We start from the raw sequence: 15,564 nt of genomic DNA, 5'->3' as shown, positions 1-15,564 counted from the left end.
TGTCTAGATCTTATCTTCAGTGTGTAAGAACAAAGACAGAAGCAGACTCTGAACTCCAACACATAGCACGGTAATTTGAAGATGAAAACGTCTATATCTCCGTCTTCAGAACTTTTGATCTCGCTTCTGGGTCTGCTTGTTAGGACAGCGTGTCATTGGGTTGCACTGGAGCAGCCGTCCTTATTAATTGCGTCGTTGTGCGCAGGGTTCATCATCATTATATTTATGTTCTTGTTTTTCTAGTTATCTGTATGATGTGTGGTGTACAGGCCCCCTCTAACGCACAACACATCATGACTCTTGCATATGTTTGGCAGATATATTTGTAAGGAAGAGCTATTTGTGTGCCCTTTAAGATGGCCAAAGCTGAAAGGAGAAAAAGATAAAGTTGTGTGTGACTCTCTACAGTACATGCATCATTATCTCTTTTCACTTTTTACAATTAAGAGTGTCCTCTATTATTTAATCAACACCCAGGTTATTTGCCACAGCGGGCCAGCATTAACCACAGTAAAAGGAGAACTGTATGCATTTATTTCCCAGTAGATGGTTATTAATATCCGGCTCAATCTTAAAGCAGGATATTAGTCTGCTGATAATGGCTTCATCACAACCCCTGCATACTGAGAAAGAAAGCTGTTGATGTGAACTCATGAGATCTTTAAAAGACTGTTTTTCTTTTTTTTTTGTCTTTTGTCTCTCCCGCTCCTCCTCCAGTGGCCCCCAGTACAGATGATGTAGCTCTGTATGTGGGTATTGTCATTGCGGTCATCATGTGCCTGGTTATCTCGGTCGTCGTGGCGCTCTTCATCTACAGGAAGAACCACCGCGACTTTGACTCTGACATCATTGATTCCTCCGCCCTCAACGGAGGTTTCCAGCCAGTCAGCATCAAGACCGCCCGCAAAGGTGGGGTTCAGTATTGATATATGTTTTATTTTGTGTGTGTGTGTTTGCCTGCATGTATTAGCGTGCATCTGTGTGCACATGCTTTATGTCTTGTTTTCACATGCATACATGATTTCCTTTATATCACCTGTGAGTTAGTTAGTGAACATTAAGGCAATTAACTTCTGATACTTATAATAATACAATAAAAATAAAGTACAGATACCAAAATGTTAGCAAAGTTATGACTTAAATCAGTATATATCTGATTAAAGCACAAGTAATCAAGACAACGAATCTGACCGAGCATTCGATCGTTGCTTTTGGTACTGACAGTTTTTGATACTCTGTGTTGTTACAGACGCACTTCAGTCAGTTTCAATACCGCGATGATTGCATAACTGTAATGTCAGGCGTTAGCAACCCATAGCATTAATTAACCTGGTGACATAAGTTTGACTCAGCTGCTCTGGCACCACGTGTGTGTTGGTGATGATGTGAATGTAAATGTGCCCTTTTGACTGTAGATGAGCAGGAAGCTTGTGAGAGAGAAATACAGACGACATGTTTTTGCGAGCAAGGCGATGAAACTATTAAATTGCTCGTCGCTGTGATGGTAGACCGAACTATGCCCCTTCATTAAGGCCAGTCTGCATGTCGCATATTAAACTCTTAATTAGGTTTGGGCTGGTGACGCATGACTTGCATAAGATACAGAGTTGAGGACAGGTGGCAGTGAGCTGGACAATAACACAGCAGTGAAACAGACAGATCAGAGGAATTGTTTGTTGTACATGTCAAAGTCAGTCTGAGGTTTTAGGAACTAGAAAAAGAAAAGCTGGAAAAAAGAGAAAATAATATCAAAATCTTTGCTAAATGTAGGATTGTTGTCACTGTTAAACACATATCAAAGACATCTGCTAATCCACCACTGAACAGAAGAAGAAGCATTTGAACAGGCTTGAGACATAATGAGAATACTGCAATAATTCTGACCACACCTTAACTACTATTCCTATACAATAATTAATATGTTATATAGCATTTATAATAATGACTACTGAATACTACTACAGACTACTACAAAAAATGGTAATGAGAATAGGCATAGATCCTTATTTTACCCGTCTCTTCTTTTATTTCAACACTTTGTGACCAACATTGACATCTGCACCGTAAAGAAAGTTGGTGTTGTGGGAAAGCAGAGAGGGGTCGGAGGTCGTGGAAAAGCTGGAGGAGAGAGCGCTTCCACTGCTATCGCTGCACCCACTCAGCACAGCTATTGAACATTAATCCTTGTACCTATTGGGTAAACTGAGCATTAGTGATGCCATCTGTTACTCATGAATCACAGCTGCGCCTGTAACTTCTCTGACTGAGTAATGTTTCTTGGTGGTGAAGTGGACCTCCCTAATGAGCGAAAAACAAATGAGTAAAGTCAAGCAGCAGTCTTGCCGATTGCCGCCCCAACACTTTAGTTCCTCGTGGCTATATTGGTTTGAAGTTGGCTTCCTACCAGTTGGAAAGAGTATGACATTTACTCTGCGTGACTTTCTTTTCTTTTCCAGCTGATCTCCTAACATCACCTCCTGACTTGACCTCAGCGGCCGCCATGTACCGCGGCCCCGTCTACGCCCTCCACGATGTGGCTGACAAAATCCCCATGACTAATTCCCCTCTGCTGGACCCTCTTCCCAACCTGAAGATTAAGGTGTACAACTCCTCAGGTTTAGTGACCCCACAAGATGACCTTGGGGGGGAATTTTCCTCCAAACTGTCGCCGAAGCTACCACACTGCCTCCTGGACAACAACGATTGCACGATGGGCCGTCGCACACAGACCCAGACGTTGCTCCGTACTCGGGATCCATCCTGCACCGCGTTGGGCTCCTTCAGTTCCCAGGGGGGGCACCTCATTGTGCCCAACTCAGGTACTGTACCAGACAATGAGACACATTTGTGTGTGTTGATCTGTGACTCATTGAGTATTCATATGGTTAACCAGGCAGAAATGTTTGCGTCTTTCGAAATATGCAGAGATAAGCATAGTATAAGAAAGGAATAAATGAGCTCTCATTCATGAAAGAGGGATCTCCAAGTACCAGCAAATTCACAGTTCATCTTAAAACTCCTTAGCTGTCTTTTGTCTGTGTTAATTGGAGCCGCATGCTTTCATCTCCCCGTGGCTCTCCTTTCAGGTGCTTTCAAAGCTTTTATTCAGCATTTAGTAAAATTGTGTATGTGCATGCGAGAACGTGTGAATATGTGTGGGTGTGCATATATTTTCCTACCGGTTAAGGGGGTTAAGTCCTCTCCACAGTCTAGTCTGGAGATAGATTGTCCATCAGCTCGTCCTCTGTGGGGCCATTCAGTTTTTTACTCATAATAGGTGATGATATTCATAGCCCGAAATGTTTCCATTAAAGATTCCATGAAATGGGCACTTGAAACCCCAAACTTTTTCTTGGCTTTGTGCAGTAACTTCCTGGTACCTCCTCTGTTTGCCTTGCACCTGCTTTGTGTGGCACACACATCCCTCCAAAAACACGTGTCATTTTTACACTTTTTTTATACAGATTAAACAAACAAGATATGAAGTGTTAATTAGTGTTTAGAAGTGCTGGTAGGCAGATTTAGTTACCTTCGGACAGAGTCAGGCTAGGTGTTTCCCCCTGGTTTCAGTGTTTATGCTAAGCTAAGCTAGCTGGCTGCTAGCTGTAGCTTTTATATTTAGCGGACAGATGAGAGTGATCTTTTCTTTAAGTCTCTGCAACAAAGCAAATAATCACATTTCTCATTACACATGGTGAAATGTGGCACAACAAATGAGTACTAGTATGATTGTTTCTACCTTTAAGAGACGGGTACATTTTTGAAAATGCGGACTAAACTAGGCTGAAATACGATATAAATGATGTTCCAGATGTATGAGATCTGAGCTGTTTCTTTACCACCTTGCAGGATCAAGGTCACATCACGCAGATGTGACCTTAAAATAATACGCCAAACCATATGCAACCTATCAGCGTGTTAACTGCACACAGAATGACGAGGGTTGATGGATACCTAAGGTCTGTGCACTGGAAGTACTGATGTAGAGGCATACTGTTTCCATGCTGTCGTCACTTCAAACACATGTGAGCTGTTTGTAACATGCCAGAGATGCATGTTGACAGGCAAAGACAAACTAGCAGAGACATTAAAGGATACACCGACTCCTCAAGTTTCTTAACTTTTCCCTTTTTTTGATTCCTGTAAAAAAAATGTTCTGAGCTGCTAGTTGTGCTCAGCCACCTCATCAAGTTACATAGGCAGAGGGAGAGGAAAGAGCACATTTGATATTTGATCTGTTCGTGAGTCTGGGTAATGAAATATTTTGTGGCACCGTCAGTGTGGCTGTTTGGTATTTTGCATCTTAAAATGCGTTTCCTATCTCTTTTGAAGCTTTGCTGTGAGGAAGAGTGGCAGTGTGCGAGACGTCCCTGTGGCAGAGTTGTGATTGCCTTGCTAGCTAGCAAGAGAAGCTGTCTGTCACCTTTTGAAAAGTTCAGTACAAGGACATGGGAAATCAATGAGCTATCTGCGAAACCCCTCCAGAGAGAAAGTGTGTGTGTGTGTGTGTGTGTGTGTGTGTGTGTGTGTGTGTGTGTGTGTGTACGTTTCTGTGTGTATGTTTGTGCATGTAGGGTCCTAAGAAACACATTGGACAGGACATCATATCAAATCAATCTGAGATGGAAAAATGTAAATCATGCTGGCTGCAACATTATGAGAACACTATGAAGAGCAGAGAGATCATTGATTTTAGAAATGAAATGTCACACCATGTCCTGGTGCCATAGGAGAAGGCAATAAACTGCGATAGTTTTTTATAAGTGGGGCTGAGGGGAATGCGATAATTATTATACTTCTGTTATTAAAATAATTATCACTTTTCAATGGGTCTTTAACTACTCTTAACTGGTACAGTAATACACATCTAAATAGTATATCCATTATAAGTAATTGGGTTATATTTGTGAGAGTTAGGGACTTTTGTTTCACAGTGTAAATATACATATGTAATATTAATATATTTTAGTTTTTTATGCTGGTCTCATGTGTCTGTGCTCTCACTGACTTTACGTTTAACAGAAGAAGCCTATTAAACACATGCATTGACATTGGCATGGGCAGCAAAAAAACGTTGTAAAGACGTTGTAAAGATCTACCTGACAACTCGCAACTCTTATGTGTGCCTTTTTGTTTGTCTGCGTTTGTGCTCCCCAGGTGTGAGTCTGCTTATTCCAGCAGGGGCCATTCCTCAGGGCAGAGTGTATGAGATGTATGTGACGGTTCAGAGGAAGGACAACATGAGGTATGCAGTGCCGCCAGCCACATCAATGCCCCCAGAGCTGTGTTTACCCCTGTCAACTCCCACCATGTCACAAATACACCGAGACTGCTGTCACATTGCCACTAAACAGCATTTGTGTCTACATGTATATGTGTGTTATTCTCTGTGCACCTCCAGGCCCTCGGTGGAAGATGGCCAAACGGTGCTGAGCCCTGTGGTGAGCTGTGGACCCCCCGGGGCCTTGTTGACTCGGCCCCTCATCATCACCATGCACCACTGTGCTGTGTTTGACGGCCAACAGGATTGGCTGATCCAGCTCAAGAGCCAGTCACAGCAGAACCACTGGGAGGTGAGATGTGGGATGAAAACTGTGCAGCAGACTCCTATGAATATCACCACAGTCCAAGTTTTGAAAATGTGCTTTTGGCAGTCATGTGAAGTATTCAAATGATATGAGAGGTTTGCCAACTAAAATAAGATTCACAGATGGGATTTATCCACATCCACACACTGCATTTGGTTGGTTAAAGATTCTACCTAGCAAAGAGCAAAGATAATAATAATAGACAAAATAATGTAATGTAAAATAATGTAGCATGGAGGAGGTGAAGGGGATCAACTTCCCCTGCTTTGTTTTAAAGCTCAGCACTCGGAGCGAACCCCTGATGCAACCAGGTGCTGAAATAGAAAATAGCATCTTTGATAGCATGGAACAGGCTGGGACAGATTTTTCCCCTTGTACCTTTTATGAATGACTATTTTTGTGTGTGTGCTGTTTGTGTTTGTGTTTTTGGAAGCCCTGTGCCTGCGGGCTCCATCATTAACAGCGCTGATGACGATAAGTTGGGTTGCTGAGGGCAGCAGTGTGAATGTGTTCTGCCTATCCTGTCTCTCCTTCTCTTCTTCACTTTCTCTGTCTGTCTCACACACATAGATACACAAAAAGTAGACTTACCACAAACATCATTTGTAGAGAAACTATGCTTCCAACCTCATCCCCAAAACTGCTTTAAATTTGGTCCAGCTTTCATCTCTCACCTCAGATGATAACAATAATATTAAAGATCTCGTTTAAGGCGGTTATTAGCATCATTTTCTTACCTGCCGAGAGAGCCTTTCTGAGTAAGCTCTCCTTCCATGTGGATTTTAATGAACTCTCACAGGCAGGAGTGTGCGGAAACATTTTTTAAGTGGAAGATGCTCAAAGTGTAAAAACAACCCATAGGCTCATCAATTGTGTAACAGCTGGATCTAACACGAGCAGAATGAAAAGCTGTAGAAAAACACCCAAATGTTTGATTTTCTTCATAATTTGGATTTTAGTCTATAAAGGCTTCGGGCCTAAATTAATAATACATACATTTGAGGAGGATACTACTCTCGGGGAGGGTATTTAGGTGAATGTTGAAGCATACTGTAAAGGCCAGTCACATTTTTTCGAAAAGCCAACTACTATATCCTATATCTAATATATTTCTGTCAGCATGTTGAGTAGTGCCTTGAATAGCATCACTTTTAAGAAGTCTTTGCACAATCCTCCACTGCTGATGTGATGATATCACTTATGAAGCAGAGAAAAACTGCCAGACTGGCCCCACATGCCTCTGTGACATTGATGAATCACTTCGAGGCAGCTATTATAGCTCAGGGTAAACTGAGTATTCTTAAGGAGGAATAATATTGATCAAGGGCAACACTGGGGGGGGGACACCAAGTGTCTGTGAGCTTGTGTGTGTGTGTGTGTGTGTGTGTGTGTGTGTGTGTGTGTGTGTGTGTGTGTGTGTGTGTGTGTGTGTGTATACGGTCTAATGCAATCTGGAAGTAACTAATTGTCTCACTGCTCAGTCTGGCTCCTGTTTGTAATAAAATGTCCTCGTACCTCGAACAAAGTCTGGAGTTTGGAGTATCCAATGACGTGTCTGGTCATAGAAAATATTGGGGTGGACATTTATCCATATTTCATATATTGGAGGGGACGTGTTCCCCCGTCCCTCGTGGTGATTACACACTTACTATTGAATATATCTCTGACCTGTCAGAAATGCAGCTGGTTATATCCAAGGCGACGGCAGCTTCATTACATGAGCTTGTCTTCTCACTGAGGCCAGCCTCCATGCTGCATGTGTGAAATATTGCTTTATATGACGTGATATTGCTTTTTATGACTCGCTCTGTCAAAATGTGTATTCACAAATGTAGAAATGAGAGAGATGAGCTCCTCTGAAGTGATTCCCATATATATATATATATATGTATATATACTGTATATACATACATGCATACAAACACCCCATCCCCGCCAAAACACACACGCACAGCATCATTGAGGGAACGTGGTGTGATCATGATGAAGACAGCAGGTCATATAATGAGGAACATGTGAGGCTTTCTGCTTCAGTAACTCTCCTACAAAGATTCATCCTCCCACGCCTCTAAGAAAGAAAATCTCTGCTGATGAATGCAGTCGCAAATTTGTGAATTATGTATGCTGTGTGAATATGTGTGTGTGTGTTTCATGTTTGCGCCTGCACACGTATGTATGAAGCAAAAGCCTACTTTTCCACTGTGTGTTCTAATTATCCCCCAATAAGGAGCCCCAGTGCCATCCCTCAGGAGCAGTTAAAGAGTCTAATGATCAGCCATAATACTGCTGTTAAACGGCCTAGCTCACAATAAAATACTGTAATTCCTCTTCTGTCTCTCATAATAGGCTGAGTTAAAGCCAGTGTGCTGCTCACGGGAGTGTTTGGATTAGAGAGAGAAAGAGAGAGAGAGAGAGAGAGAGAGAGAGAGAAGGCAAGATCAAGAGAGATCAAGAGAGGGGGAAAGCCTCCCCTGACCAGACCGTCTTATTGGAAAATACATATGTCCTGGCATTAGTGCCATTACAGGGGTCAACTGCAAATGGTCCAGAAACTCAGTCATTTATTACCTGACATACACAATGACAGTGTGTCGGATATAAGTAATACACACTTGCCAAGTGTAATATTTTAAGGTCACAGCTTATGTGAAAAGCCAATGACCCCCAGTTGTACTCTCTCCCTTACATTGAAATTTGAACTCGGTGTCAGTTAACCCATTTGTGGCCACAGCTGAAGTTTTAAATTTCCCTTGATGGAATTATTCTCCCGGCTTGCCTATACTTTCAGAATCGATCTTATGTGAATTACAATGTAAGATCAGTATGTATGCCAAAGTATGTCCGTACCAGATTTCAAAACTCGACCAATCAGAGTAAATCGTGTGGCATTTTTCCTAATACTGAATATCGTCTTTGGGCACAAATGGAATTGACATGTCTTGTAAAATCTAAAAATTCTGCATGAAACTAGACAAGTCAGTTCTTCACATCTCTGCTTCCAGCTTAGCTATCAAACATGTATGTCATACAAGTGAACGTTTGAGAATGACCGCTGTGCCACAGACAAGTTTAAACATTTGATAATTACAAATATGACAAATGAAGTACCCTTTTTTTTTACCAATACATGAGACCAACCCCCCCCCCCCACAAAAACAGAACAAACTTACATTCTGTAAAACAACAAATTGAGCTCAACTTGCTATGCCTAATTGTCCCCATTGAATGAATACATAGAACATTTATTTTATTTAGTAAATAGTGTCATGTATAATGTACAAAGAAATCATTTAATTAGATTTAGAAGAACATTAACTTGATAATGTACCTTTGAGAAAGCAACAGTGAACCTTTTTCTCTGATATTAATTGCTATACTTGCCAACAAATGAGCAGAAGAGAAGAGAGCCAGAGTGACAGCATTATAAATGCTTTTAATTATGTCTTCTTTTGTTCTTTTTTCCCCCCTCTATATAATGTTATGCAAATACTCCCGCATGTAACAAAATGATGAAGCCTGGACTATTTCTGTTTAGTTTTTTTTGTAGCTCATTATCTCCCACACTTGTGTCACTTTTTTGGTCTTCCTGTCCTCGTGTAGGATGTGGTGGTGGTAGGAGAGGAAAATTTCACCACGCCGTGCTATATCCAAATGGATGATGAGTCCTGCCACATCCTGACAGAGACACTGGGGACCTCCTGCTTAGTGGGCCAGTCTCTCAGCGCCGCAACCACCAAGCGCCTCAAACTAGCCATCTTCGGCCCCGTCACCTGCCCCGCCATGGAATATCACATCAGGGTCTACTGCCTGGACGACACACAGGACTCATTCAAGGTAAATATATACGGCAGGTTGCATGTGTGGATCCGTTCTGTTGTCCCTGTGTGTTTGCAAAAGATTATGTAGCAGAAATTAAATGTGTTTGTGAACATTAATGATGTTTGTGAGTGTGTCATTTCGACTAAATTGTTGATTTGTGTGTGTGGGTGTGTGTGTGTGTGTGTGTGTGTGTGTGTGTGTGTGTGTGTGTGTGTAGGCAGAGCCAGCAGATGAGCTTAGGGAGGCAGAATGAGAAATCATTGTGTTGGTTTGTCATAACAAGCGCTTGCGTTTGTAAAGTGTTGCTGTTCCTAGAAAGATGTAGCTGCTGTGCCAATACAAAATAAGCCACCTTTATCCCTCTACTATTGTCTCCCTCTGTTTAATACCTCCATCTACCTACATGGAGGAAAGATAAGGAGGGATTATTGTACTGAGCAGGGATATTAAACACGGTTATTACGTTTGGGAATGGGTAATGAGAAGTGATAGTGATCCTGCTGCAAAGGCGTTGAAGTTTGTTTCAGATGTCTGGTCCAGATTCAGGTTCTTGCATCAAACAACAACAGTTCACAGCGCGGCACAACAGTAGACCCCATGTGTGTCGAGGTCAGCAGACATGGTTTCAAAACTAAACAAGTGTGCGTTTTGTGTGTTCAGGAAGTCTTACAGATGGAGAAGCAGATGGGTGGGAAGTTGTTGGATGAACCAAAGACTCTCAACTTTAAAGACAGCACCCACAACCTGAGACTTTCCATCCACGATGTCCCCCACACGTTGTGGAAGAGCAAGCTACTAGCCAAGTACCAGGTAAACTCGTCGTGCGCCTTCTCAGAGAGACAACAACCGTTTTCCACACGCTCGCTGACAGCTGAGTCAATCTTCTGCTCTCTGCACCCCTCTGCAGGAGCTTTCCTTTCAGCAAGTGTGGTGCGGCTCACAGAGAAACCTCCACTGTTGCTTTACCCTGGAGCGGTTCTCTTCCAGCACTGTGGACCTGGCCTGTAAGATATGCGTGCGCCAGGTGGAGGGAGAAGGACAGATCTTTCAGCTGGACACTACACTGTCAGAGGTAGGGTTTGTACTGGCATGAATTCTCCTTTCACCTGTACAACTATTGTGCCGTCAACCTTTCCTGTCTGTCCTTGACTGTGTTGTCATGCTGCCCCGTCACTCGATTCGCTAAACGCCGTGTATCAAAGTGCATTACGCTATTATCGTAAATGACACATTTGAGACATTGTTCATTGTTCTCCGTATCACACGGTTGGCTGGACCTCCTTAAAGTCGAGAAGAAATAGCAATCTCATTCCCATCTCGCTATTCATTTATATAAAGCTGTTATACTGTTAAATCTTGTAACTACAGTACACAATCGGATAGCTACTTACCCTTACACTGTTGATAGAGCTGGTTTTCACATACTGCTGTGGACGGGGGCAGACACCTAAAAACAGTATAGATACGTTTCATCTCGGTTCAGTTCCTCGTCAGAAGATATTCTAAATATAGCGTACACTTAAACTGATTTTTTTTAGGTGGGCCTTGCTTTTAGCTGTCTGAAATACCGTTACTTAAAAGTGTTTACTAAAATAAGCTGTTGACCCCATTTACAGCAGTACATTGCTTTGCTTCCGTGCTTGTACTCCGATCTGCTTCTCCAAACCATCATCTAGTGGAGGTTATACACTGACTATGGATAAGTACCTCATACAAGCCCACTTCAAAACACCTGAACTATAGCTTTAATCTCAATGAGACGAAATAAATATGAAAGAAAATGCAGCCTCAACACTTGTTTAAGAGAAGGACTCTCTTTGTTTAGATATGAGCAATGCATCACAAAAACACATTTTACATATTTTAAAACTTGTAATTTATGCATTTCCTCCACCACATTGCTTCCCTTCTCCCTTTGTTGTGAGAGTTACTTGAATGAATTTACCCTCTCTCCCGTGTCCTCTTCCCTTCTTTTGCAATGTTCATAAAAACACCGACAGGGTGGAAGACGGGGAGTCTCGACCCTGCGGCCTTCATATAGTCCTGACAGGCCAATGCAGAGCAGAGGGGGAATAATCACCTTCCAGTCGTGCTGCACTTGTTTCACAAAGGCCATCTGGCCAGAAGGATAGAGCTTGAGGGATGGCGGAGCACTCAAGCTTTGTGCTCAGTAATGAGATGAATTACAGTACATGCAGTCCAGAGCTGCGGCCCTGCCTGACCTTGCTTCATTTGTCTCTGGTTCTTGCTCTGGTTTCTGTAGAACAGACCTGCAGCACTTAATCCTCCAGATGCAATATATTTCAAAATCAGTCACTCGCATCAATAAATTAACGACATTAACATAACAAATGTACCTGGAAACAGACATCTTTTGTGCAATGGATCAATTTTGAGGTTCATTATGGTTCATTTTGTGAGATGTTGTTCGATTATGTACATGCAGAAAAAGTCTCACTGCTACATTCTGTGTCCCTCCTCTCTCTCTCTCTCATTCTCTGTCTCTCTGCAGGATTCGCAGAGTATTGACACGTCTCTGCTGGACCCTGCAAGTAACATCACCACACTGGTGGGGCCCAATGCCTTCCGCATCCCCGTCTCCATCCGACAAAAGTTGTGTGGCAGTCTGGATGCACCGCAGACCAGGGGAAATGACTGGAGGATGTTGGCCCACAAACTTAACCTCGACAGGTGGGTGGAGGAAAAGGGCTGTCTGAGAGAGAAGAGGAGTGACCGTAGATTTAGGCTCTTAGTGGTCACGGTCTGGCCAAAAGAACATCAGGTTGAACATCACCCGTCATCAGGTTTTGCTCATTTTTCAAGGGAAAATGAAAGAGATCAAGTGAATAAATAAGAGTGACTTGTTTTACAAATATAGTCAATCTCCCTATTCTTCAACAAGTTGTTGATGTGGAATTTTAGCTGCCAACTTCTATTTTCACAAGAATTGGGCATCAAGATTAATGCAGGGATCAAAACTGAAGTCTGTTTTTATTTGATTCAAATTTTTTCGGAGGCAGCGCGACTCATTTCGATAAGCATCTGCTGAATTGAGATTCATTGAGTTTGACTAAACTGAGACAGACACAGAGAGAGACAAAGATATAACGATGCTTCTCTTTTGAAAACGTTACCCATGTGTCTTTGATAGTCGTGTGTGTGTGTGTGTGTGTGTGTGTGTGTGTGTGTGTGTGTGTGTGTGTGTGTGTGTGTGTGTGTGTGTGTGTGTGATGGAGATACAGTGTGTGTCCAGTTATAAGGTCCCAGCTCAGCGGGGGGGCGCCTTATCACAGGCAGCAGCTGCATATTGACGAGACCGCTCACAGAGTGTGAAGGAAGGAGAGACTTGAACCAAGCTCTCATTCACAGTGATGATTCACACAGAACCGTAGTGTAATACATGGGGCTCATTAGTTTCCACGTACAATTTTTCACATAAGAATCCAGCACCATGCAAAACTTTGCTAATCATTGTTAACCTTTACCTGCAGCCAGCTAATACAGCTCATGAGTCCTCATTATTGAGTTATAGTAGGTCTATCATACAGTTGCTTATAACCGTACACAGTTGTCACTTTACTTAAAGCTTATATAGCATGTTATAAATGCTTGATACCTCGACTAGAAAACTAGAATTTATAATTTGTTATGATGCTTTGGTACATCATGGTAGTTATAATGTGCGTAATGTATATGTTATTATACTTGTTATAAGCATATAGAGTTTTACAAGGCCTCATCAACGCCTTATGATGTCGTATGAATGTGCTTATAGCGCATTCTAGACATGACCTTCATAGAAAGTCTTTCCAAAGGTAGACATCATTTTTCAAACCATGCCAGCGCACCAGCCAAGTCCTGTGTTGTAATTCGAGAAAACAAACATTTGTCTCTTACTTCCTTTTTCTTCCATCCATCTGTTTTGCCACCATCATTCACCCAGGTATCTTAACTACTTTGCCACCAAATCCACTCCTACGGGAGTGATCCTGGACTTGTGGGAGGCCCAGCACTTTCCTGACGGCAACCTCGGTCGCCTGGCCCAGGTACTGGAGGAGATGGGACGCCATGACAGCCTTGTTCCCGCAGCGACTGAACACTGACACCTGCCCCACCAGGGAGTGTGACATTCCAGGGAGGAAGAAGACATAAAAAGAAAAAATAAAGAGCGGTGGACGCCGAAAAGCAGGCGAGACATTTGGCATCACGATGACAAATGCAGATACACGCTCACAGGTACTGTGTGTGGGTGTGTATGAAAAAAGAAACCGCGAGCCATGACCCAGTTAAACAGTGGCAACAAAGGGTGTAAAAAGTTGGAGGGGTAAACAAGAATCTCTGTCATTTCTCTCTGGCTGTTCCTCTCTCTCTCTCTCTCTCTCTCTCTCTCTTTCTGGTCCAACGACTTGGTATTTTTGGCTCTTGTTTCCTTGGAAACAGCTGTCCGGTTATTTGGATAGACTGCGTATTAGTGGATGAGGCCCTTGCCATAGACAACAGTCTGAGAAGTGAGACTCTATCAAAGGTCAAAGGAGCAAAGGAACACTGCTGGGATCAGAGGAAACATCTCCAAAAAAACAGTCTCCATAGCAACTCCATGGATGAGTATGTGTCCTGTGTTAACATAGTATTTAATAATATGCCTATTTATACATATCTTTTTTTGTATTTTACGCTGTCTGTTAAGGGATATTTTTTTTTTCCTGTTCCTTTATGTTTGACTGTATCATAGCACCTCCAGCTGGACTCTTGCAGTAATGACTCCTTTACGTGTACAGAGGGAAATCAATAATGTAACCATTTTACAACTTAAGTCTTGTTGTCGTAACTACTTTTAATACTTTTTAATTCATGTCATGTATAATTAATGATTTTCAATTATGTGTGCTTATTTTTTACGTGATTATTGTTTAGGTCTTTTGAAATATTTTTGATAAGTTGCATTGGTTATGATTTTTCTTTATTTTCTTTGCATGTTTATTATCAGGTCATTTGGCTAATTACATCAATTTATCGCCCCTAAATAAAGGGTGGCCGAGACAATATTACCATACTGAATAAAATTCATGACTGATGCTGATGATTTGTATGTTGTTCAAGATTATATCATCGACATTAAAGAGACTCATCGGGGAGGAGAGGTAGACGCCGTAGAAAGGGAATCAAATAAGTATATTTTTGTAGGACCAATGCAACTGAATACAACTGCTTTGTACCAAATAATTGACATACGGTGTATGAGGTCAAACAGAGGGTGGTCATCTTAACTATCACACATCATTCAAAAAGTGTCATTTATTGTGTTCAGAACTGAATGACTTCCATCATGTCATTTTGGAGAACAGACTCAGACTTCTGTGTTTGTACATTAATGACAGAAGCCATCAGTGTTTTGATGACACTGAATGTGTGCATACAAAGATCTGATAGTTGTAAAATGCAACATTCCCTTGATGCAGCAGCACTTGTGACTGTTTCAAGTGTTCTTGTTTGGCTCTTGGTTTTATTTTGGTTTTTCTAATGGCAGTTGTCCCAGTTTTCGTAAAGCCGTCTATGCAAACTTTGCGTCTTTCTGAAACAATCTTTACATTCTCAGTGGGCTAGCCTTTTGCATTCCCTAGTTGTTCTTCAGCTTCATGATTTTTATTGTGTATAGTGAGAATGTAGCCTGTCTGTTTCTGGCACTCATGATGTTCCTCGCAACTGCTTGCATTTCATCTGTCAAGTTATTGTACAAAGTGTAAGAAAGAATTTTTAAGACTAATAATAAATTATATTTATATGCAACATTGAACACGGAGCATGAGGATCTCATTTGTTTGCATTGCGAGATTAATAACGTGAATCTTACTGCAGCGTTCAACATAAATAGGCAAGGTTTTATAGAAGCATAAAGTTTTATATACTCACACACTCATTAATCCCATGTTTACAGATTCAATAAGAAACATGCCATCGTGGTAGAGTTGCCAGGACAATTCGATGATTCATCAGATAAATCATTTTAAACACATTTTAACATTCAGCAAGACAATAATTATTAATAGATTTCAGCAAAATGATGAACAAATGAACTGTGAGTGAAAAGAAGAGACAATAAGGGAGAGCAAAACTTCAGCCAGAATTCACGAATTCATCAATGACGAGTGTTTTATGC

General features: G+C 41.7%; 1 protein-coding gene across 1 annotated transcript in view; it reads left to right on the top strand.

The window, feature by feature from the left end:
- unc5cb (unc-5 netrin receptor Cb) overlaps positions 1-13,510 on the top strand; it is a gene marked incomplete at both ends in the record, with an annotated part of 102,042 nt that extends 88,532 nt beyond the window's left edge. Inside the window, 9 exons of the mRNA XM_079179678.1 lie at positions 718-909; positions 2,457-2,819; positions 5,158-5,245; positions 5,402-5,573; positions 9,189-9,422; positions 10,068-10,217; positions 10,315-10,479; positions 11,920-12,098; positions 13,351-13,510. Of these exons, the coding sequence (XP_079035804.1) occupies positions 718-909; positions 2,457-2,819; positions 5,158-5,245; positions 5,402-5,573; positions 9,189-9,422; positions 10,068-10,217; positions 10,315-10,479; positions 11,920-12,098; positions 13,351-13,510 (1,703 nt within the window). The remainder of the gene's footprint in view (positions 1-717; positions 910-2,456; positions 2,820-5,157; positions 5,246-5,401; positions 5,574-9,188; positions 9,423-10,067; positions 10,218-10,314; positions 10,480-11,919; positions 12,099-13,350) is intronic.
- Positions 13,511-15,564: the final 2,054 nt, after the last annotated feature.

The sequence above is a fragment of the Pholis gunnellus genome (genome assembly GCF_910591455.1).
Source record: "Pholis gunnellus genome assembly, chromosome: 18".
Classification (NCBI taxonomy): domain Eukaryota; kingdom Metazoa; phylum Chordata; class Actinopteri; order Perciformes; family Pholidae; genus Pholis; species Pholis gunnellus.
This window is presented reverse-complemented; position numbering and strand designations above follow the sequence as displayed.